Genomic DNA, 25,984 nt, shown 5'->3' with positions numbered 1-25,984 from the left:
TTTATTTTATTATTATTACCCACCACCTCATATTAAAATGAATTAAATAGTAATAAAAGGGCACACACTACAGCTAAAGTTCAACTTGCTCAGTTAGCTTGGTTCTGGTTCTCAAAATCTCCAATAGCTTGTTCTACATTGTTGCATCTTCATGGATGAGATAACATGCAGATAAATACTGTAGTCCAAAGATTATTCAACCTTCAATGCGTTTTATATAATCAATGAACTCTTCAACCAATTCTGAGTTTGTCAAAAAAAAAAGTTTAACTTTCTATATTAGTTCTCTTTTGAATCCCCATGTGCAAGAATGTGAACAAGGCGGAAGTCAACAGCACATAATGTAAAATGTTATGTTTTTCATAATGTAATGTAGCCAGAATGTAAAATTAGTTATTTTATGGATTAAAAAATTATCCATTTTTGTTTGTCCTTTACAAATTAACGCAAAATGAATGCCTACCGTTTAGTACAAATGCACAGTGCTCACATTTATTTGGACATTAAAACATCAGTTTGGGCCTTATATTGTGATCTCACATAGCAGAATATTTTAATCCAGACACATGTGACGCATATATAACAAATACATGCATGCAGTTTTGACAGCTTTAATCGCCTTTTTGATTCAATCAGTTAATTGACGACAACTACGGCTACAGCACGCCGCATTTGCGCGTACCGCAAGCACAATACAACAGCTGTCAGCCGTATGACAGGAAAGTTAGTTAGTTTTACTGACATTTGGCCTGACAACATCTCATCTTACCGAAGATAGCCAACTGAATAAGGACAACGCCCGTTTTCTCAGCATCTGACAGAAGTGTCAGTGTCACAAGCTTTCACACACATCTTCTAAAATAGAAGTAGCATCAGAAAAAAAGAGATGTTGTTTGTTGTTGACTGCACACTATTCGACTTAGGCCTACTCAAAACGGTCTTGCAACCCACCAGTTGAGAAAGATTGACTCTATATTTACTATATGCATATCCCTGTCTGATGTTCTAGCTCATTCGGCACTTGCACATTTCCGCACTCGTTTGACTTGCGCCTGGCGCTGAGGTGAAGTTGGGGTGTGCGTCTGAAAAGTCTCACGTTTTTTGTGGTCTTAAAGAGACGGTTCAGCGTTTTAAAAAACGCAATTTTTGTCAATAAAAAAAGAGACAGAAACAGCAGTTGTGAGAGGGGTGGCCAAAGGGGTGGCCAAGCTTAGACCAGGTGGCCGCCCCCTAGCTCCGCCAGTGCACTGTAAGTTTTGATGCAGTTAATAAATAAAATTATTATGAATCACCCTTTTCACCTAAAAATCTTCCATTTCATTCCAAAATATTCTACAACAAATGAAGTTGAAAAAAATAAACGAACAACAGTCTGCTTCTACATTCCACAAAACTCACATTTAGTATCCATAAAATCTTTTTTTTAAATGTTTTAACAATGTGCACCAGAGCTCTGTCAATCATCATTACGTCAGTGTCTACGTCAGGTTTGTCCCTGCTCCCGCGGATTTTTTTGAAAGTTTTTTTTGTCGTCCTCCAATTCCGCCTTTAAATTTCCAACATTTAGAAAATAAATATTGTCAAATAAAGCCATACATGGTGTAAAAATAAATACTCTTTGTAAGGCAAACACGTCTCAAGGCTGAAAAGATGTGTGTTTTAAGTAATTTGGCAGTTCAACGCCTTTTTTTAAAAACAGGCATCGCTTCGGCTTCTAAACGTCAGACAGCAGCTGTGTTGTCCTTTGTGGCGCTCACACACACACGCCTCTGATTTTCAACATGACTTGTATCGTGTGTGTGGTACGGCATTATTTGGGGTATACGACATCTAATGGCTACTTATTCCAATAGGGAGACCCTTCTCACTTATTTATGGGCCGTATACTGCTTTTAAAATCCTGTTAACTTCTCGTTCTGACAAACTTCAAACGAACACACCGGGAAACATGCTAACGTTACACTCCACCACCCGTTATTTAATCTTTTTCCAATACGCAGGGACCAAATACAGGTCTGTCTCCATGCCAAGCACAGTCACGCCTCTTCCTTACTGAGCTGTTATAAGTTCTAACACCACATGTCTGCTTGTCCTTCTGTCCTCAGTGGCGTGATGAGAACACCAGCCGATCAAGCTGGAGAAGGGGTTGAGAATCATTTAGAGGTCAGTCTCTGCCTGACAATCAAAAACAGTTGACTATCTCAAATGGCTTTTCCTCATGACTGATGCCAGTTTGTTTGTTTTATACTTTTTATACACAATCCAGTTCTCTATTTTACTGCATTCAAATTCTCTGATTCTGGTGCTTGTCTCAAAACATGTCATCCTCTTCAAACATGTCATCCTCCTTTCTGTTGGCAAGACAGTTAGCTGCTCTTGCATAGATTGGATTGGATTGGATTTGTTGCACAAAAAAGAAATGAAACACAAATTTGTCAAGGGTAACGCAAAGTTAAAAACTTGTTTCCATTGCGGTCCTTGACGTAAAGCACAAGCTTCACTCCTAGCAACAGGTACATTGGTATTGTGTAGTATTATAAATACAACAATACGTTTCACATTTACAAAGTTTACAATCACAGTTAAACACATACACACCTTATACTAATACAAATTCATCACTAAAACAACCTATCTAAGAACCAACTTTTACCTTTCATACTAAAGCTAGCCATAGTCAAAATACTTTTTAAATGCATCTGTGTTCTTTAACACTAGAACTATCGGAATTCTAGAACTACTATAATGGCCATAGCAGTCATTCTGACCGCTCATACATTATTTGCATATAATTTCAATAAGCTATATCAAATCTAAGAATAAATGGGTCTGTAATGTTAGGATAGGTAATAATAAACATCAGGGCCCGTATTCATAAAGAATCTTAATGCAAAGAGTAGCTCCTAGTGACAAAATTCTAAGAAAATTCTTAGAAATGTGGGCGTTTACTCTTAAAATTAAAGAAAAAATCCTAGTAAAGAAAAAAGTAATTCAGAAAGCATCTTAACCCTTAAAAGAGGTCTTAAGCTCAAAATTGTTAGGAGCACGGACGAGGACTTTTAAGAGGCTTAAGAGTTTCTTTAGCAGAGGAGAAAATGACAGAAAGACGAAGAGGGAGAAGAAATGTGTTGCAGACAATGAATAACAGTGAGTTAATAAGACGCTATAGATTAGATCGTGCAGGGATCATGTTTGTGACTGATCTTATTGGAGACACGCTAACATCTCTGATACAGCACAGCGCCAGAAATGAAAGTAATCACTACATTACGATATTTGGCAACTGGGAAAATTCCATGTTTGATACATTAAAACCAACATTCAAACCACCACTTAAATAGACATGCCAGCAATCAGTGTAATTGGAAAGAGTGGAAAATTTTTTATCATTCTAAGCCAATCAAATACCTTATAGGAAATTAACAGCATGGTAAAAAAAAAAAAAAGGATTTATATACACATATAAAATGTGTGTGTGTGTGTGTGTGTGAGAACGGTCAAATAGGAAAAATTACGCATGTAATTTCAAAGGGAAGGCTTAGAATAGACCCTATACTTAAAATCACTTTTTTTTTTTCTTCTTCTTGGACAACCAACCAATCACAGTCTTCAAAAGATTGTGTCATACATAGCAACGGGGTCAACCCCGCCTCCTTACTAAGATGAAAGTTTTTGTCTTTTCCTTACTCAGAGTTGCTCTCAGATCGGTCCCGAATCGCTTTTAAGCTAAGACTCCTACGTAAAAGTTTTTAAGCTAAATTAAGAGTTTTCTTAGAGGATTCTTAGAATCTTTATGAATACGGGCCCAGAATACTACATTTTAATTCTAATGTATGTGAAAATGTATTAGTTAATCGACAACGACAGAACAGCTTTTGTAATTACAGATACAAAGTCGAAAGTTGTAAAATGAAAACAAATGTATTCATCCTTGGATATTAGAATACAATAACTTTCGAAAACATCGCCAATATGCATTTCAATGCATAGGTAAAACCTTTAGAATAATAACCTTTAGCTGTGGAATAATTTACCTGTAACAATTAAGGAAAGTAAACATATTGTGCAATTCAAAAGAAGGTTTAAAATGTCTATATTAGAAAAGTATATAAATTAAGGTGGACATGGGACTATTGTCTCATTTCCTCTTCAAGAGGTTGATTTGAATTACCATACGTTTCTTGCCATTTTGCATATATTTAAATTATTGTTATTATTTTTTTTCTTTTTTTTTTCTTTATATTGTATTGTGTGATTTATTTTCAGATAAATGTACTTCAAATGTTTGAGTTTTTTCTCAATAAGGATAAATTATGATATCTTACAAGAGTAAACAGCAGCCGTTTCAAAGCTAGATGTGTAAAAGGGGAAGGCAAATATAAGTTAGCTTCTTCCTTATCCTTTTTTTTTTTTTTTTTTTAACATGCTGTGACTTTGAATTTTATTATTTTTTGTTAAAATATGTTTTGTTACTAATGACCATGTTCTGAAGAAGAAAAATAAAATAAAAATAAAATGTATTCATTCATTCATTCATTCATTCATTTATGGGCACATATGAAACGCATATGCCCCACACTGGCCAAAACAGTCATTCTGACCATCACGGGAAAAGAATATGAAAATATAATAAACTGCGAGAAAACAAACTGATTTAGTGACCAATATTTGTTTTAGTGAGCAAAAATATCATGCTGTAAAATTACAATGAAAATTGTATTCATACGGTCAGTATGACTGAATTATGGCCATTCAAGGTAGAAATACTCAAAACTCTTTTGTGTCTTGTAATTTTAATAAAATAACAATGATAGAATAAAATATAGACACATTTAGGAAAAGTCAGGGTCCTCTAGTTACATTATCTAGTTTTATTTCAACAAAGTTATTACATTGCAAAATTTTAAAACAGTCAAAATGACTGCCTTGGTAGTTCTGGTGTTAATTTGCGCGTCGTCAGTAGATTAGAGGCAGAATTTTCCACTCCATTCTGCTTTTTTTGGGGAATTACACTCTCACGCTAATTTAAATCTGGCCCTAAGTGTCTAGATACCATTAATTTCATCGCTGCTGTTTGTTTGTTTCTGTGTAGAGTGCAGTGCGAAGACTAAAGCCGGTCAATGAGGTGTCAGTGTCCATCTCCAGTAGAACAGATACTGGTGTGCATGCCTTGTGTAACTCTGCACATGTGGATATCCAGCGGAGAGCAGACAAACCCCCACTGCCGGAGCAAACCCTGGTGGAGGCCTTAAACTTCCACTTGAAAGCAGAACCTATAAGGTGGGAGTCTTTTAAGGGAGTTAAAAAGATGTATGTGTTTTATGGAAGCTTGTTTCCACCTCTGAATAAAAAATATAAAAGGTAATTGCGACTTTTTATCTCACAATTCTGACTTTTTTTCCTCAGAATTGCAGGATATAAACTCACAATTGCAAGTTATAAAGTCAGAATTGCATGATATAAACTTGCAATTGCAAATTATAAAGTCAGAGACAAAAAACTCACAATTCTGACTTTATAACTTGCAATTGCGAGGAAAAAGTCGCATTTAGCTTTTTTATTTTTTTATTCAGTGGTGGAAACAAGCTTCTGTTGTTTTTGAACCACATTTTTTATATACACTATTGTTTAACAGTTTGGGGTCAAAGAAATTACTATTACTGTTATGAAACAAGAATTCATTAAATTGATCAAAAGTGACATTAAAATCTTTTACATTGTTACAAAACAATTATATTTCAAATAAATGCTGTTCTTTTGAACATTCTATTTATCAAAGAATCCTGGGGGAAAATGATCACAGTTTCAACTCAAATATTAAGCAGCACAACTGTTTTAAATATTGATAACAACAAGAAATGTTTCTTGAGCATCAAATCAGCATATTAGAATAATTTCTGACCTCGAGTCGGAGACACATATTATCATATATATATATAAAAAAAAAAATGTTTTGTGCAAAAATACAAAATGTTTTAAACAGGTTTCCTAAATTGGAGAAACATTTAATGTATGCTCCAAGATGCTGACATTATTCTTTTATAAGTCTTTTATTGAATCAGTGTTTTTATTGTAGCTTGGTTTGGCAATCTTACATTAACAAATAGGTTGAATAGTCTTGTTAAGGTGTCAGGAAAGGTCATTGACATTTATCACAGACAGGTTTTGAATAATACACATTCGATTGTAAGAAATTTAGATCATACTTTATATAAAGAATTTCAAGTGTTGCCTCCTGGGCCACGTTTTAGAGTGGAAGAACAAACCGTTTTAAAGTTTTTTGTTTTGTTTGGGTGGCTGTTGGTTTAATGAACTATTCATAGGTAGATTTTTATATGAACTATGACTGTGTCATGTGTATTATGTGCTGTCTGCATGTCTCTGGTACCTTTAGCTGCAGAACTAGTTTCCCCTAAGGGGGACAATAAAGTGTAAACAAGCAAGCAAACAATAAACAAACCAAAAAAATTATTTTTAACACTGAACCTAAAGAGACAAAGTAAAAGGAATAAGGAGAAGGTCAAAACCTGATTAGACAGATTTCATGACGCACATTTTGCCAACATCCAACATAGTGCAGTGTGCTGGACACTCGTCGTATGTGCGTAGCTGACATGCTGGTACCAGCTGAGAACTCAAGAAGAGCTTATGAAATGTGTAAAGGAGTCAAAACAGCACCAGGAATCCCTCCGATACACACACAAACAATGATCCGCTGCGAGAAGAAGACGTTTCTGACGTCTTCAACGGATCTCCCGTGATGAGATTAACCAAGTATGCTGTCTTTTTTAGGGTCGCATCTTGTGACATCACATCCTGTTTTTGGTTCACCTTTAGTCTGGGTTGCGTTTATATTTCACTTTCAGTCGAACTGCACCAGAGTTTGTTTGGAAGCACTTTTTCAGGGGTCTATGTCTGCTTGTTTGGGGCACTCCAGGGCAAATGAACCGCATTAACAGTTCGTTTCAATCGAACCAATCCTGCCAAGTGTGAACACGCCATTAAACACTGAAAACATGACACTCATAAAGCATTAACTCAAAGTTTTTCATTTAAAAGTCTTTCAAACAATTACACACACTGCTGTCACTGTCAATGTCACACACACACATGGCTAATTCAGATCTGCTGCAGTCTTTGGAGGTTGCTTAGTTGTGAAAGATCAGGGCCAGTTATCTGGAGATTCAAACCCCTGAAGGGAGGATTCATGGGAATGACTAGGACCCCCAGACGCTGTTGTGCAAGACATTTAATCCCATGTTGCTCTAGGCAGACCTTCCTTGTATTAAATGCTCTGTAAATTGCTTTGACAAAGTCACCTTGACACATCTTCTGTAGTGTGCTGGTGTGGTGTTTTTCTGTTAGTGACCAAGTCAATCCTTTAAAGAAAATCATTTTGTGCTGATATGAAAGTGGTATGAAACGTCAAAGTGGTAGTTGCGTAGACTGTCAATGGAGGGACAGAAATCTCTCAGATTTCTTCATTTGTGTTTCAAAGATGAACAAAAGTCTTACAGGTTTGGAAAGATATCAGGGTGAGTAAATTATGACAGAATTTTAATTTTCCTTTAAAGTCATATTTTTTGTTTGTTTGTTATTTCAATCCAAATTGTATAAGTTTGTGTAGTTTGTGTGGCTGGTGGGATGAGCAGTGATGAATATTTTAGTGGTTGTGGGTTGGGGAACCTCAGGTCTGATTGAGGTCACAGGAACCATGAACCATTCACATCAATAATCAATGTCTCTAATGCTCATCATGCACAGATGCCTGGGATTCTCATGGAATGCTACGGGAATTTATTAATCTAGTAACTGTTTCAGTGCCATTTTCATTTTACATTTGCCTTGTATCACATAAAACTGAGGGCGCACAGTGCTCAAGTCTGGTCTGTTTGTGTTTTATTCCATGTTCCTGTTAGCAGCGATTAACGACTGCTGGTGAATCATTAATACCCACTGACAGACTCCTCTGGGAGCCTGAGCATGTCATCTTCTTTATTTGGTGTTGTGAGTGGAGGCGCAAACTGGTGGAAATTGCCCCTAAAATGCCCCAGCGACCCTGAAGAGACGCTGTCAGAGTCTAATGGTGCTTTTAGCTGGAGATGCTGCGGGCAGATGCGCTCTTTTCTCTCTGCTTCGCTATGTTTAGAACTCACTGGCCACTGAAGACTGGATCCACACAGACTAAATGAAAATAGTAGACCTGAAGGAGATTCTTAGATGATTTAAAAAAAAAAAAAATGTATGCGCAGCAGCATTTATTTGATCAAAATACATTTTAAAAGTAATATTTTGAAACAATATTGCAATTTTAAATAACTGCTTTCTATTTGAATATACAGTATTTTAAAATGTAAATTATTCCTGTCATCACAGCTTAATTTTCAGCATCATTACTCCAGTCTTCAGTGTCACATGATCCTTCAGAAATCATTCTAATATGATGATTTGATGCTCAAGAAATGTTTCTGATTTTTATCAATGTTAAAAACAGTTGTGCTACTTCATATTTTTGTGGAAACTTTGATGGATTTTTTTTTTTTCTTTGATAAATAGAAAGTTCAAAAGAACAGCATTCATTTTAAATCGAAAGCTTTTGTAACATAAATGTATTTACTGTCAAAAAATACTGAAACTTCTGAACTGTAGTGTATTTGAATAATTTATTATATATTGTATGTATTTCAAAACTGTAAACAGTTATCTCTATCTTACTTACTCTAGTTTAAATTGTTTTGATGCCTGATTTTATTTAAAGCACATAATTTCACAAAAATGCCACAAAATGTGACAAAATTATCCTAAATATTTAAAATGTGGGGGTAAATATTATTTCTTTTCTTTTTTTATCGTTGTACAATATATGTAAAAATGTTCTATTAAACTCCCATAATTCAATTATGTATAATTATGGGTTTGACACTGTATTGATCATTTCAATTAATGAAATTAATTAAATTAATTAAATTCAGCGACTCGCTGAATTTAGTCCTAATTTGTAAGTCGCCTTGGATAAAGGCGTCTGCTAAATGACTAAATGTAAATGTAAATTATTTCTTTATAAAAATATGCTCTCACAAAGATCAAATATGCATCTGGAAATCGATTCCGTTTTATGAATTATCACCTTAATAAATATCACACCTTTTGATACTGATGTAATTTTTGTTTATAAATGCAGATTTAAAATATTTATAAAAATTTTAATTTACAGAAAGTTTTATATCGGGGCATCCTTCCTTAGTATGATTTGTAACATGGTTAGCAGAACATTAGCAGTTTATCCTGCATCTGTGGACGGTTCTTTGTAAAAGTCCCCTTTCTGTTAACATAACGTATCATAAACCCTCTTCATTTGACTCATGACCTCATCACAGTAAGTGTGTTTAATGTCAACATCCGTGACTTTTGAACTTGATTTTTTTGTCAATTTGTCACGTTACCATTAAACTCACGAGTATATTCACAGAATATCCATACTGTCCTCTCATGAATAGTAATGAAGCGCTCTGTCATGTGCTTTAGGGAGGTCTGACGGTGATAGACTGGTCCTCTCAAAAGGCCTCATGGGACTGTATTGCATGAATGTTTAATGAAGAGTTAAAGCTTTTTGTGAATCAACATAGAACTCATGGGGTTTCAAGACCACCAGTTTAATCCATAAGAGCACTTAGTCAGATGAAGAGCGCCAGTGTTTGGAGCAGCATCCAGCGTCGCAAAAACCTTACAGATGATGTAAATACTGTTGTAAGTTTCACTGTTCTTCAACTTATTACTTTATTTGTAGTATTTCATGTTGTAAAAAGGACTAGATTTGCATGTGTTCTGAGTAAAATGTGAGGCGTTTGCCTGTGCAAAACTCGCTGTCCTGTTACTAGGGTGTTGCTATGCGTGGTTCCCAAGTTTGTGTGGTTTCTGAAGGTGTTCTGTGAGGTTTTTAGTGCATTGCTAAGTGGTTGCATTGATTAATCAGGTTTCTAGAAATGGTTTGGTTCTTTATTCAGTGTGTTTATGGCAGTGGTTCTCAATGAAAGGGGCCGGGACCAATTAGGAGGCCGCAGAATGGCTTAAAATCCTTTAAAATAATTTTTAAAAAAATGAAATAAGCCAAAACAGCTAAAAATCAATATGTAAGATGAAATCTTATATCGTTAATTTGTCCTTTTAACATTTTAAGAACCAGAGTTAGCATGAGCTTGGACAACCATACTGTATGAGTGAATTTTAAGCGGGATTTCTAGACCTGGAAAAGTTATGGAAATTATTAAGTAAAGTAATTAAATTTTTATGGAGAAAAAATGATGATGATAATAATAATAAATATATATTATAGTCTCAGTACCTTTTGATGAATAGAAAGTTCAAATGATCAGCATTTATGTGCATTTATTACATTTATTTACTTTTGTATCAATATAAATGTCTTCACTGTCACTTTTGATCAATGTAATGCATCTTTGCTAAATAAAAGTTTCTGTTTTGTTAATCTTCCAACTAATTTTTGAATGGTATCACTGTTTCCCCCAAAATGTTAAGCAGCAAAAACTGTTTTCAACATTGATAATAATAATAAGAAAAATATATGATTGATTAAATAAGTGCAGCCTTGGTGAGCAAAAGAGACTCATATTTCCGTGTTGCTCTTTTGTTCAAATAAACCAGATTTGTTTGTTATTACATCAAGATGCATTTGAATTTTGAGTGACTATTGTTTTTCTTTCATGAGAACCAGTGTTATGATATTTCCTCCAGTGTCTTGATTATTCTGGACTAACTTGAACCTTTTTCAGTGGAAATTGGCGGGTGAGTTTGCAAAACAAACACATGAGCATGTGCACATTACCAGATTTGAATCAGTGTCTGCTTTTCTGTCTTTTTCCCCCCAGAATCACCAGGGCTTACCGTGTCCACAGCGACTTCCACGCACGCTATCAGGCCATATCACGGACATATGTGTACCGCTTTGCTTTGGGTCTCAGACATCACACAGAAATGCCAGTAACGGAGAGGGATCTATGCTGGGCATTACGAGACACGTGAGTGCCACCCCCGCTCTTCTGCACGTGCTCAGAGGACTTCTGTCTAAAACCGCATCACTACGCCTGTGTCACAGAAGCTAAATCCTCTCAGAGAGGAATAGGAACAAGCACTGGAAAAGGCTGCACATGAATTATACACACTCACAAACAAGACCCATCGCAAGGGCAAGCAAATGATTATCTAGGCCAACATTGAAACCAAAGAACGCAGATGAGGAAAGCATGCATTGTTTCGGCAGTGCATGCCTCAGATGTCTTTTTGAAGCCCACGATGGAGCGAGAGCCTCGTCTCCAAGGTGACGAGCGAACATTAATGCAATTTTTTCCACTGTCTTCAGTTTTAGTGAGAAAGTAGGCCAAGATAAGCTTCAGGCTCGTAGTGACGCAGAACAACACCCACTGTCGTCTTATGTCTGGTCCATGAACACACACATTCCATCTGGCTTTCCATCTCATTCATAAGAACTGCTATTCCCCACACATAAACTGGATTAAGTCCTTTAAAAATGGATGTTTGTCGAGGTTGTGCTCATCTCAGTGTTCCTTGACCTATGTGTCTTAAGTTAGAATTAGTCATTAATCAATTTTAATCATTTAAAGCATGCAATGAAAAATTATTAATATATATATATATTAATTATGATCAATATATATATATATTATGACATTTTTTAACTTTTACGTTTAAAACTTTTCAACTATTATGTAATAATAAACTTAATAGTAAAAACGTAATAAACTTGTCAATAGAGAAAGACACTGAACAGACGCAGGTACCCCCCCCCCCCCCCCTCAATAATGAATAAAATAAATGCTATAATTCATTCATTTAAATAAATGTAATCTTACGCACTACTTTATCTCTGTGTCTGATTCAAAGTGGGCAGAATGCTAGATCTACAAGCTATAACTGATGAAAATAAACATCAGTTTGACCTTTTTAGTCAAATATTGCATTGCAAACATCAATAACAGCTTTAAGTTGTCAATGCTGGCAAATTACCATGGTATAAGCGTGATAATCCACGGCTAGCTGTGCATTACATTATTTTAATGCGCTTCGTATGGAGACAAAGTTTGGCTGATAAATGATCCCCCAAAAATAATTTTAAGTCAGTATTGTGTTAAATGAAAAAAAAAAAGAAAAAAAAACATTAAATAGACATAACAAAAACACTGCTTTTAGAAAAAAATATTTTATTTGATTCGACATAATTTATTACACATAAACCTTTACAACGACCATGATGTTTTTCAGAAGCTGCATCTGAATTGGTATTTAGATTCTAATATCCTCTTTTATGTTCCACAAAGAAAGTCATACAGATTTGAAATTACATGAAGGTGAGTAAATAAACCATTTGATTTAATTATTTATTTTCTGGGGCGAACTATCACCAAAATATATATATTTTTTTTTTAATGAAATGATACGCTAAAAAAGATACTAACACTGTAGGTGGCGGCAAATGTCTAAATGAGTAAGTTGAGTCATTCATTCATTTGATTCGTTCAAATGGCTGATTCATTCAGTTGGCTGGTTGGTGGTTGGCTGCATCCGAAATCACAAACTTCCCTACTATATATAAGGCGAAAAACAGTATGTGACAAAAGAAGTATGTCCGAATTCACAGTACTTCATAAAATAAAAGATGACCTACTACTTCCGGCGAGACAAATATGAAGTAGCAGAACTGTTTTCAACATTGATAATATTTAGAAATGTTTCTTGAGCAGCAAATCATCATATTAGAATGATTTCTGAAGGATCATGTGACACTGAAGACTGGAGTAATGATGCTGAAAATTCTGCTTTGATCACAGGAATAAATTACCTTTTAAAATGTATCAAAATAGAAAACAGTTATTTAAATTTTCAGTAATGTTTCAATAATATTACTGTTTTACTATATTATATCCAGTCACCACACAGTCTGTTATAAAACAGAGTTTGATGCTGTCTATTACTTCATTCTCTCCACAGGAGGCTAGATATCAATGCAATGCAAGAGGCTTCTGCACTGCTGATAGGAACCCATGACTTCAGCACCTTTAAGAACCCTTTAAGAACCCAGTGAAGTCCCTGGAGTCGGCACGGCTGGAGCCTGGGGTCTCCTTCAGTCAGAGACACTTTCACAGGTACGACTCTCTTCTGTCCAGGTCAAAAGCTACAGCACCATAGATTGGAGGAAGCTTGGTTTGGTTGGTGTTGTGATGATACCAACAGTATTGGTTGACATGATTTTCAATAACAATAAATAAAACAATAAGTCTTTCCAAACTGAAAGACTTTGTTCCATGGAACACAAAATGAGAAGTTTAGCAGAATGTTCACGCTGCTATTTTCCATGCAATGCTGCTGAAAAAAGGGACCATAATAAAATGCCCAAATATCTTGTGCATAATATCTCTTATAGTCTTCTGAAACCAAATGATACTAGATTGAATTTTAAGTCATTATTCACTGACATTCTTGCTGCCTTTTAATCACATATATTTTACTCGATATTTACCAAAACATATATATTACACGGCTTTCATTTCATTTGCCATTTCATGTTTTTCATATGGAACAGAAATGGCAGTTCTTATCTGCTATGCAACATGGTGGTGGCACCAGTGTGACCTATAACAAAATTTAGTTGCACCGGGAAGAATGTGCAAGATTTTTGCATTAAAATATCCAAAAAACACTAGTACAGTGTTATATGTTTTGTGTACTTGTGTACTTAAATTATCCCTAATGTTTAAATCCAGAGAAATTCACAGTTTTAACACTAGAACTACCGGAATTATATATACATTTTCTATTATTTTCTTTGTAAAATGAAAACAAATATATTCTTCCTTGGATATTAGAATACAATAACTTACAAAAACATTGCCAATATGTATTTTCAATGCATAGGTAAAACCTTTATGGGCACATATGAAATGCATATGCTCCAAACTGGCCAAAACAGTCATTCTGACCGTCACGGGAAAAGAATATGAAAATATAATAAACTGCGAGAAAACAAACTGATTTAGTAACCAATATTTGTTTTAGTGGGCAAAAATATCATGCTGTAAAATTACAATGAAAATTGTATTCATACGGTCATACTGGTGTGACTGTTATGGCCATTCAAGGTAGAAATACTCAAAACTCTTTTGTATCTTGTCATTTTAATAAAATAACAATGATAGAATAAAATATAGACACATTTAGGAAAAGTCAGGGTCCTCTAGTTACATTATCTAGTTTTATTTCAACAAAGTTATTACATTGCAAAATTTTAAACCAGTCAAAATGACTGCCTTAGTAGTTCTGGTGTTAACCAGTGTAACGTCCCTCCTCATTGCGTCATCTGTCAATAAGGTCATGTCCGCTTTATCCTCGGTTTCCGCTTTTACTGCCATGTAAAAAAAACACAAAAAACTTGCATCACAATAGGTGTAATTGTGATTGTCAAAACATTTGGTAACTAAACAGAATTTTACACAATTTTCACGATTTCAATTCAATTCTTGGGATTTGATTTAAATCTTGATTCAATATTGACTCTTTGGATAAATATTAGGTAGGCTACAGTAGATAGCCTACATGTTAATTTTTCTCAAGAAAAAATACATATCACATAATGCTGTAAACATACAGAGAGCCCTGTCAGCTGGTATTATTAAAGGTTAAAAATGAACAAATTAAGTTAAATATAATTTGGTTTTCATTATAATAACAATTATGACACAAGTAAAAATATAATACAAATGTAATATAGTGCACATATTTAGCAAAATACTCCTCTCTGACTATAGCTATTTTTTCTAGTCAACTAATGTGTTGGTAATTAAATGGCTTTCCTGAGGTAAATGTAACGTTCTGTGACTACATTAGACTAGAGTGCGCACGGCGCCGCATGCACACAGTGCTTCTACATGTGGGGATTGTTTACATCAGAGTGCGCATGTGTTTCGCGGAGCATATACGCAGTGTTTGTTTAAGCGGTTGATGGAAATTAAGTTAATGCGCGTTCTGTAAATATAAATTCTGATCTATTATTTTTCACGGTATTTTGAAGTGCCCACGATAACAATATCGTGCATATTCATTACCGCGATTTATCGCATTACCGAATACCGGCACATGTCTAATGGACCACAATTATTTGTTATCTTTAGCAGGTTCTGCCGCCAAAGAAACTCAAAGAAATGTAAACGTATGAGTGAATCAGAAGAGTTTTGGACAAGAGAAATAAAACTAGGATCAATATCGGTGTGGCATTTCCTAACACTGTTTAACAAGTCTATGGCAGTGGAATTAAATACAGTATGTGTTGTACATAAATAGTAAGTCCGCCTTTTTGCAAATGCTGTGGATACATTCAAATGTGCTTTTAGTTTGACTGCACCATTTAATTAGACAAATAAAGTTACATGTATGAGTAGTAATTTAGAATTAAACATTACGTTACTTGCGGCTAATTCATAAGAATGAAATAAAATCATGTGATCAAAACGTAACTGTTATACAAATTTATTTCATTACCTCATCCATGAACTTGATTTGTGAGTCCTGTCGGATAGATTTCCATTGGCTGTGGAGGTGAAGACGACAACTCCCACCATTCCACGCTCCTTCACAGCGTCATCATGTTATTGTTTTGAATATGTGACCTCTAGTGGTGAAAATTACATTCTGTGCCTTTAAGCCTTTAAGTGCCGCTTTCTTCGCAATTTGCCAGATTTAATTCTGTCATTTGGGAAATGCAGTTGAAATCTTGGCGTTTTATTTTAATAGCCACTTCTCAACTGCATGTGTAGAGGGATTAATTGTGCAGATGTGGCCATTTGGCACAGAATCATATAAATAGCTTCTGATTTCCTAGAAAGATAATATGGCTGAACATCAAGGCCAAAGGTCATCTAATCCATGAATAGTGGATCTGAAATTACAACATGCTGTCAGTTGTCGCTAATGCAAATTCATTCTACAGCTATAAACCCTCCTGGACCTAGTAAATTTGTGCATCAATAATCCCAATTATGATTTTTTTATAGTCAGTAACATGTTCTTCAACCTCTGGTCATTATTGGCTCCAAGCTAACGCAATGTTTACAATGTTTAATATCATGTAGAAATGTCAGAAATGCTTAACACACAGTATGAAAGGCAAAACTGCTCTATACAACAGAGGATGGCCAGTGTTTGAAGCTGGTCTTTCATCAGTCGGCTCTTGAGTTAGGCATGTGCGATGAGACTGTTGCTAGGCAACAGATGTTGGACTAAAGCACGATGCTGACAAAAGCGGGTTGGCTGCTCACTCTTGCTGTAATGAGCTGAGGGACACACACTGACTATAGCCTGTCAGAGACAGTGAAGAATGGCCATTTTTATACTATCCTTTCCATACTTCTTCAGCTCACTTCAGTGTACTGAAGAAAACATTTTAGTAGCAAAACTATTTTGGGCAAATACCAAAAGAGGCAATCAGTATTTGATTATTTGGGATAATTGACCGTTCACAAAGATGACCCTTTAGTTACTGTTGCTATGTCCGACAAGCCACGCCGCTCTCACACCACACATCATGTTCTCACACAGTGAAACATACATCACGGAGCAGAGAGGACACTGACAACACACTGACAGACAGGACAGACCAGGTTACTTCTGATATGTAACAAAGTCTCAACGTTCAAATTTGTAAAAAAAAATTTTTTAAACAATACATACTGTTTTGTGGCTGTTTTGTGGCTGTTTAATGTGTCTGACAGATCGCTGTAGAGCCTCAGTTAAAGCTGCTCGTGAACCGATCATCTCTTCCTTCTAGTTAATGTATAGCATCAAATAAACATGAATGAACATAAGAAGAAGTGTTGTTTTAAACGCGGAAAGACATCAGTACACTCCGTTTTTCAAGTTCAAATCCTCCAACGCTTATCTACTAACTCTCCTGACTGCTTTGTCGGACAAAAATGGCGGATGGCGGATTATGATTGGTCAGATCGCCTTTCAGTCAAACTCCCTGCGAAGGGTCAATTGACTGCATTATATGAAGTGAAGTGACGTGTAGCCAAGCATGGTGTCCAATACCTGGTATTTGTGCTCTTTTCACTCATCCAAGTGCACACACACAGCATTGAGTATTGATTTCTCACACACACCTGGTGCAGTGGGCAGCCATTTTTGCTGTGGCGCTCGGGAAGGGACTGGGGGTTTGGGGCCTTGGTCAAGGGCACCTCACTTGTGGCTAATGATTCGCTGTTCATTCACTCCCCCACCTACATTTCCTACTAGTCCGACTCTAACCATTAGGCCATAACTGCCCACTCTTATTTTTATATATATTTATATATATATTTCCCTTGTGCTGCGTTGAAAACCCTATAACACTTGTAGTGTTCCCGGTCAAAAATGACCGGCTTGCAAAACAATTGCTTATAAATCTCTCGTTATGCTATCTTTTCACCAAACATTGGATTCAATCTTTTTGTCAGCTTGTTTTCTTTCAATAAGGACAGGTTTTGTATTTATTTGTGGAACTTATCGATCGAAGGCCTTATTTATCCAAGCTTACGTACTTCAGTTTTTGAGTGAAAAAAAAGCATTATTTGTGGATAAATTTGTCAATTTTACATAACATATGAAAAAAATGTGCACTGTTTATCACACTAGTGTGCTTTAATGTTTAACCAGGAAATTTGTTGTGAAATTGTTTTTAGTTTTTTTTTGGGACAAAATGGCATAAAGTCACATTTGTGGTGTTCCCGGTCAAAAATGACCGACCTACAAAAAAAATTCTTGTAAATCACTCGTTACGCTATTTTATCACCAAATTTTGGATTCAATCTTTTTTTCAACTGGCATTGAGGGGAATATGTTTAAAAGCTCACACTGGGATCCCTTCATCGGGTCATTTTGGGTTTCTCACATGCAGCTCTCAGCTGGGAGAGAGCAGTCTGGACACACACACACACACCATCTGCTCTGTTTCACACTAATGTCAAGATCTGCAGGGGATCAGCCGCTTTTATCATCTACACACACTCACTCATAGTATGTCACTGAATGTCTGCATCAAAACCAGATCTAGGCATTTTGCTTCAAAACCCCAAGAAATTCACACAGTGAGAAGTTTTTTTTCTCTTGAAAGGTGGACTTAGCCAGTTCATCAAAACAAGAACATTTGTCTTTGTATGCCATCTGTCATTAACAGCAATGTGAACGTTGAACGTTTTCCTTTTCCTTTAGTGTAATGGATCTGTTTGTGCATGTATAAGATCTGCAAAGTTACGAAGTCTCCCCAAAAGTGATTTATTCGATCTAACAGAGACCACTGATCCAGACCTGCCTAAAATGCCTTGATCAAAGTCTATATATTTCTTCCGCAAACGTCTGTCACAATGTGAAGCTGAAGCTCACGATTATGGAAAGGGCCGTTACATTTCCGACACACTCTTGAGGTGTTTGGCCAATCACAACGCACTGGGTCAGCTGGCCAATCAGAGCACTCTGGGCTTTTCGAATGGAGGGGATTTGTAGAAACTAAAACCTAATCAGAGCGTTTCAGACAGCCTAGGAAAAGAGGTACTGCAATAATGTACATTATATGAAAAAAAATTATTGTTGTGAACATGAAAATATGTTAACATGTTCTGGCCTCTTTAACATTTTTGGTCCTAAGTAATATGAGTTTGCTAAGACAGAATAAATTATGTTAATGATGACAGAAGTTTGACTTTTCAATGAACTTCCCCTTTAAAAGTTTTATTAAGCACTTATGAAAGCCTCCTCGTTTGTAGCTCATTTGTGTGTGTGTGTGTGTGTGTCTGAGAGAGAGAGAGATAATGTCAATTAATATTTCAGTTTGATCACAACTCAAGAAATCAGGTCATTCTCCTGACAACTAGAGCCTAAATTAAACCCTGTGCGTTTTAAATGAAGACACAGTAACTTTTAAAGTGATGCAGTTAAACTATACATTTATTATTGACTTGGATTCAAACAAGAAATCCAATATCCAAACAAGGCTTTTTTATTACAGAAGTTAAGTAGTTAATTTAATGCCAAATCCATCTGTATCATAATTAATTGAGACTGAGGACTTCACCCAGGAGGAGCATCATGAATATAGAAACATCATGAATATTACCCCATGTGGTCGTCAGAGACATCTGTTATGTCATACAAAGATTAATTAATTATTAAATGGATAGCAAATAAGCTTAGATGTCCAGGTTTTTTATTGAAAATAACACTGAGTTGGTTATGAAATGTTTGTACAATCACTAAGTTAATGAGATCAGAAATTATTTCTACAATAGGGCCATATTCACACAGTGGCATTAAAAGAATCTCACAGCCATTGAAAGTAGATTCATTGTGCAGATTGATTATGAGGCAAAGACCATAAGCTAATTAGGTAACCTAAATGTTTATTGTTTGTGAAAATTAAAATCAAGGGGTCAAGGAATGGCTAGTTCACAGGGGCCAGTTAGCTTAACTGATATTAAAGTGCCCCATTATACTATTTTAAAAGTTCCTTATTTTGTTTTGGAGTCTCCTACAATAGGTGTACGTTTATCCAACAAAAAAAAACAAAAAAAACTTACATTTTCTCATATAATCCATTGCAGCATTAGCTTTTTTTTTTTTACAGTTTTTTACGATAAAGGATTCGGTTTCTCTAAACCCCTCCTTTCCAAGAGCCTACTCTTCTCTGATTGGTCTGATGGCCCAGTCTGTTGTGATTGGTCTACTCTGCTCTGATTGGTCAGACGGCCCAATCTGTTGTGATTGGTCTACTCTGCTCTGATTGGTCAGATGGCCCAGTCTGTTGTGATTGGTCTACTCTGCTCTGATTGGTCAGATGGCTCAGTCTGTTGTGATTGGTCTACTCTGCTCTGATTGGTCAGATGGCCCAGTCTGTTGTGATTGGTCTACTCTGCTCTGATTGGTCAGATGGCCCAGTCTGTTGTGATTGGTCTACTCTGCTCTGATTGGTCAGATGGCCCAGTCTGTTGTGATTGGTCTACTCTGCTCTGCTCTGATTGGTCAGACGGCCCAGTCTGTTGTGATTGGTCTACTCTGCTCTGATTGGTCAGACGGCCCAGTCTGTTGTGATTGGTCAACTGCTTACAGCACATGTTGGGAACCAAACGGCCCTTATCAAATCTGAATTTCAGCTTCCTCTGCACTTGTAATACACAGTAATACTAATTGCGACGGAGCTGCTTTTACTGTATCAATTCGAGCCTGAGTCCTCATTCCTTTGGAAGTGCAGCGAAGTGGATTTGACAGAAAACAGCATCATCTCAACTTGAACAACACTAACCAAACTCTTCTAGTCTCAGCTGCAACTACAGTGTTTGAGGGTCAAAGTAGACGTTCACGGCAGCCATTGAAGAGCATAGATTGACATTATGCAAATCTGTTACAAACCTACACAGCTTCGAGCAGAAGTTTGGAAAATCTGGAAATATCTGCAAATTTAAAAAGTGTGATTTCTAGATATGGAACCATGGACATTCACAAAAAAAAAATGAAATGTTTATCATTGCATACTGTTTCACATGCATATTTTTTAAAAATTTAGTTCAGTACAGTAAGCAGTTAGATATTCTATTAAACACAGTTCTTGTTCTGGAAATGCATGCTTATATATTAGACACACATGTGCGTCCTTTGAGGTTTTCGTTGCATTGGTGTTGTATGCTTATCTCTGTTCATGTAACGCACACTGCCTGTTTGTTCATTCAAAGCCATGATTAAATGAGAGCCAGACGATCTCATTCAGCGCTTCTATGAAGACATTCCAAAGAAATCTCATCATGAATATTCTGCCATCATTTTTTTCCTGCTAGAAAAGCCAGTATGACACATTTAACCTCTCCAGCAGTAAATATTGTCTGCTCTGCTGATGTTATCTAGCCTGACCGCTCCAGTGCTCCTGCTGCATCTCCAGTTGTTTATTTGATGCAGGCAACTTGGCAAAATAGCTGTCACATTTAGTTTTGATGGGAGAAATACTGTACCAACTAGACAGAATTAATACACTGAGTGAGACGACACAAAGGAGGTCACATCTTCAGTCGTCACCCATGATACTGTTGTTCATTGACTGCCCACATGGAAATGCGTTCATGTTGTGGTGGCATCTTCAACATTGGAGATAATGTGTATAGTGGTTTAAAAAAGCTTAAAGATATACCCTTTTACCATTTTTATCATTTTATATTGTTGCAGCACCTCTCTTCCTAGTCTGCCTTGAGCTTACGATGCTTCTGTTTCCAAAAAGCATCGTAAGCTCAAGTGGATCGTAGAGACCATTGGTGGTAACGGTTCTACTTACGATGCTTTTGAGAAATGCAGCCCTGTTTAGTTCTGGTCTCTGTGAAGCTCCTCCTTCCAAAAAGCACAATGTGCTCTGATTTGCCAGCTGGATCAGTGTGTTGTGATTGGCCAACCGTTTTGAGTGTGTTTCTGAGTTTCAGCACACTACTTAAGCAACTCAATCAGGCACCGCCCCTTTTTTTGCATATTCCTTGGACGGTAATTATTTAAATGAGGAATATTGTTTGTGAAGAGTTCGTTCCTGTAAGAAAACTCAAGAATACAACTAGAGATGGTCTTATTATGCAACATTTTCTATATATCCTAGTAATTTTGTTGACGACATGTATTAATTTCTTCATTGTTTCTGCCTTAAATTAATTTATTGTTTAAATTAATATATTGTTAGCTTACTGCGTGTTTGTATGTGTACATTTCTGAAATACAAAACATGGACAATGTCACCTCTGATAACAGATCACTCTAAATTGTAATGTAGACACATGCATTTTATGTAAAGCTGCTTTGAAACGATGTGTATTGTGAAAAGCGCTATACAAATAAAGGTGAATTGAAATCAATTGAATTATTATTGGGAGATATGAGGATCTGTGGATCCATTGGAAAACGCGTAACGGCTAGCTTGGATCACATGTGCCTTGATAACTAATAACATCACAGCCTTGACGTCATTGAATTTCGTTCAGAGTTGTGCAACAGTCAGTCACTGTTAAACATTGCTAAGCTACGTAATATGCTATCAGTTTCTGATGCAGAAAAGTTAGTTCATGCATTCATGACCTCGAGACTGGATTACTGTAATGCTTTATTAGCTGGTTGTCCTGCATCCTCAATAAACAAGCTACAGTTAGTCCAAAATGCCGCCGCTAGAGTTCTTACGAGATCAAGAAAATATGATCATATAACACCAATTTTATCATCACTGCATTGGTTACCTATAAAGTTCCGTATTAATTACAAGGTATTGCTACTGACTTATAAAGCCCTAAACGGCTTAGCTCCAGTCTATTTAACGGATCTTCTATCGCCCTATAATCCATCGCGCTCTTTAAGATCACTAAATTCAAGGCTTTTGGTCATACCTAGGATATCCAGAACCACCAAAGGAGGGAGAGCATTTTCACATTTGGCTCCAAAACTCTGGAATAGTCTTCCTGATACTGTTCGTTGCTCAGACTCGCTCTCCCAGTTTAAAACTAGATTAAAGTCGCATCTCTTCAGCCAGGCATTCATATAATATTTTTAATCCTACAGTTCAAAATACAATCCGGTCTTTAGCTCATAAATGTCAGAGGAGAACTGGCCCCCGACTGAGCCTGGGTTCTCCCAAGTTTTTTTTTCTCCATTAGGTCACTTGATGGAGTTTTTCGGTTCCTTGCCACTGTTGCCTTTGGCTTGCTCAGTTGGGGATATTTTGGGGATATTTAATTTAATTTTATCAATCAATAAATTCCTCTTGAAACAAACTTTGTTGTATTATTTTAATTTAATACTGTGAAGCTGCTTTGATACAATCTGTATTGTGAAAAGCGCTATACAAATATACTTGACTTGACTTGACTTGACTTGACTGTTTGTGGATACCATAGAAATGAATGAGAAGTGCCGTAAAATTAATCATACCTGACGCAAATATCCGTGACTTTTATTGTAAAATAGCATTTTTTTGGCGTAAACTAAAAATTGATAAATCCAAAAAAATGTTTAAGGGCAAGAGCCAATGGGCTGTCGATTCATTAAATTATAAGCTATTTCCTCAACGTTTATTCAGCGTAGTGAAGCCTCTCCTCAATTAACATAAAAAAATTAAATAAAGGCCTCTTGTCTTCTTTGGCTAAGGTTGCAGGCTTGCCTCCAAGTGACTTTGCTACGTCCAAGTCATTATAGGGAGTTCATAAACAGTGCTTACTGATATATATATATGAAGTACTTTGTAACTTTGCAGAGCTTTTTCATGCACACTAAAGAAAGTTGAAAATGCAAAGCACAATAGGTCCTCTTTAATTTTTGTATTTGTGTCTGTTTTCTTTCAGAGATATTCAGTTCTGGGAACTCACTTTTAAAAGTAGGTCTTTTTTATACAGACAAGTAAGTACAGGCTTTGTTTCCCTATAAACATGATGGTTATGTTGCATTATGGGATGTCTGCCTCCTAGTGTTAAATGTGTGACTCTGCACTGTTTTATTCCACTAGTTTGAAAGGACGTGTCTGGTGATGTTATATAACAGCACTGGTGTGTGACGTCTCCCCTCACAGGTGCGGAGGATGACTGGGGCGCTGGTTGCTGTTGGTCAGGGTAGACTGTCTGTTAGTCAGATTCAGGAGCTACTAGAGGCACGGGATTCATTGGCATTCCCAAATAACCTGACCGCCCCAGCCCACGGCCTGTTTCTGACCAGTGTACAGTACAGAGATGCAGGTGAGAACTGGGAGCTTGGGTCAGAATGTTCTCATTCTTTATGCACATTTTATACTACCCAGAACAATTCAAACACAACACACTGTACAGAACAACATATCCCACAAAGCAAAGCTCTTGAATTGGCCTGAGTGCAACAGTTGGGTTTTGGAAAACTCCATTAATTTTCTCCATAGGTAAAATGTATTTGTACAGACGACTTATAAACCATTAAAGACAGACCTACTGTGAGCTACGAGGTTGATAATTAATGATATTCTCTTCTGTTGAAGCCATCATCCCACATTATTTCAACTTATTGAAATAATAACCCGTCCTTCGGATGAGACGTAAAACCGAGGTCCTGACTCTCTGTGGTCATTTAAAATCCCAGGATGTCTTTCGAAAGAGTAGGGGTGTAACCCCGGCGTCCTGGCCAAATCTGCCCAGTGGCCTCTGTCCATCATGGCCTCCTAATCATCCCCATATACTGATTGGCTTCATCACTGTCTCCTCTCCACCAGTAAGCTGGTGTGTGGTGGGCGTTCTGGCGCAATATGGCTGCCGTCGCATCATCCAGGTGGATGCTGCACATTGGTGGTGGTTGAGGAGATTCCCCCCTTCTATGTAAAGCACTTTGAGTGCCGAGAAAAGCGCTATATAAACGTAATTAATTATTATTATTTTTTAATTTTTTTTATAATCGTGTTTAACATGGATTCGTGGTGAAAAATTATATTAGCCATGATGCTGTACAAAAATTCCACCTATCAGAGATGTAAATTGTGCTCTAAGTCTTTTTGTCAGATTTTTTTAATACTTTGTACGGTTATGGTTCACCTCATTGCTGATTGGCTTGTTTCATCGCTTATTAACAAAGACTTTTTTTTTTTTTTATCCCTATGGGAAAAATGAATGGAAAAAAGTTTCCGAAACCAGTGCTGCTAAAAAGGTGGATGGGCACTAATGCACTGAAATCAAATTTATTTTAGATTTTTGATATCTTTTATGACTCATGATTTGATCAAACTGTTATATAGATATTTTTACACAAAATTACACATTTATAATGTTTACATTTAATATAACGTTTTTATTAAATTCTGAAAAGATATGTGGACTGCACTCACTAAATTAATCATGCAGCATGATGAGGTCATGTGATCAGTGAAGCACACTGCTGTTTGAAATGTATACCGTTGTATAATGCATTCTGTTTTATATACTATATTTAAATAGTAGTATACAATACTATATATATATATATGTACTATATTTAAACAGTGCATAGTGTGCAGTACACACGCATTCTAACAGCCATTCTCTACAAGCATCCATTTCCTCCACAAGATCCTGCATTGTACAGTGGGCAATATGTTGTCCTTCTAAGGACAGCTAAGTACATCAGTATTAAATATGTGTATACTTTTTTTATTACAGATCTTGGCTGACTGGACACTGATATAATTATTTAAATGATTTTTAAAAACTGTAAAAATAAATAATTAAAAAATGTATGTATGATAGTAGTGTTTTTATTTTTATCCAGCACTTGCCTGTTTAAAACCTGTACAAATTTTACATATTTATACATTTCTGGATACTGGTTTTTCAATACAGTATTTTAGCTAAATGGAATGACGTGAAACACAAAAAAATAAATATATATAAAATATGAAAAATTCTCGTTTCAGACTTAATTCATGAGCGGCGTTTTGTTTTGCTCTATTCTCTCTGACATCAATTCGTCATGCTTCGGGTCAGAGGTCACTCTTTCACCGTAAATTGATGCGTACAGCCTGTCGGAAGCTAGTTATTTTATTTTATAAAGTTTTAAAGGGGTCCTTGATTATGATTCCACTTTTCTAACTTTAGTTAGTGTGTAATGTTTCTGTTTGAGCATAAACAACATCTGCAAAGTTACAACGCTCAAAGTTCAAAGCAAAGGGAGATATTTGCTTTTAAAGAAATCGTTTTTTAAGGACTACAACAAACGGCTGGTAGAGACTACACCACATTCCTCCCGGGTTAGTGACATCACCAACCCTAAAATTTACATAAACCCCGCCCCCGGGAACACGCAGTCCATGTTGAGAGGAGGAAGAGTTGTTGTAGTCGAGCACATTTGTGTGTCTGCTCAAGCTGTCGCATGCGTCTTTTCACATGCAATACAGTACGCAACACAAATGCAATAGCATGTCACTCGGTAG

The 25,984-nt window shown here is 36.2% G+C and overlaps 1 protein-coding gene across 1 annotated transcript; it reads left to right on the top strand.

Moving 5' to 3' along the window:
• The first annotated feature begins 1,738 nt into the window (after nucleotides 1-1,738).
• On the top strand, nucleotides 1,739-25,289 carry pusl1 (pseudouridine synthase like 1). Its single transcript, XM_082156546.1, is given in 9 exon segments — nucleotides 1,739-2,013; nucleotides 2,106-2,163; nucleotides 5,093-5,280; nucleotides 10,887-11,036; nucleotides 13,024-13,097; nucleotides 13,100-13,178; nucleotides 23,409-23,463; nucleotides 23,633-23,795; nucleotides 25,215-25,289. Coding segments are annotated over 9 exon segments (843 nt in total). The 5' UTR covers nucleotides 1,739-1,948; the 3' UTR covers nucleotides 25,226-25,289.
• Nucleotides 25,290-25,984: the final 695 nt, after the last annotated feature.

Source organism: Leuciscus leuciscus, assembly GCF_965113295.1.
Source record: "Leuciscus leuciscus genome assembly, chromosome: 23".
In the NCBI taxonomy this organism is placed as follows: domain Eukaryota; kingdom Metazoa; phylum Chordata; class Actinopteri; order Cypriniformes; family Leuciscidae; genus Leuciscus; species Leuciscus leuciscus.
This window is presented reverse-complemented; position numbering and strand designations above follow the sequence as displayed.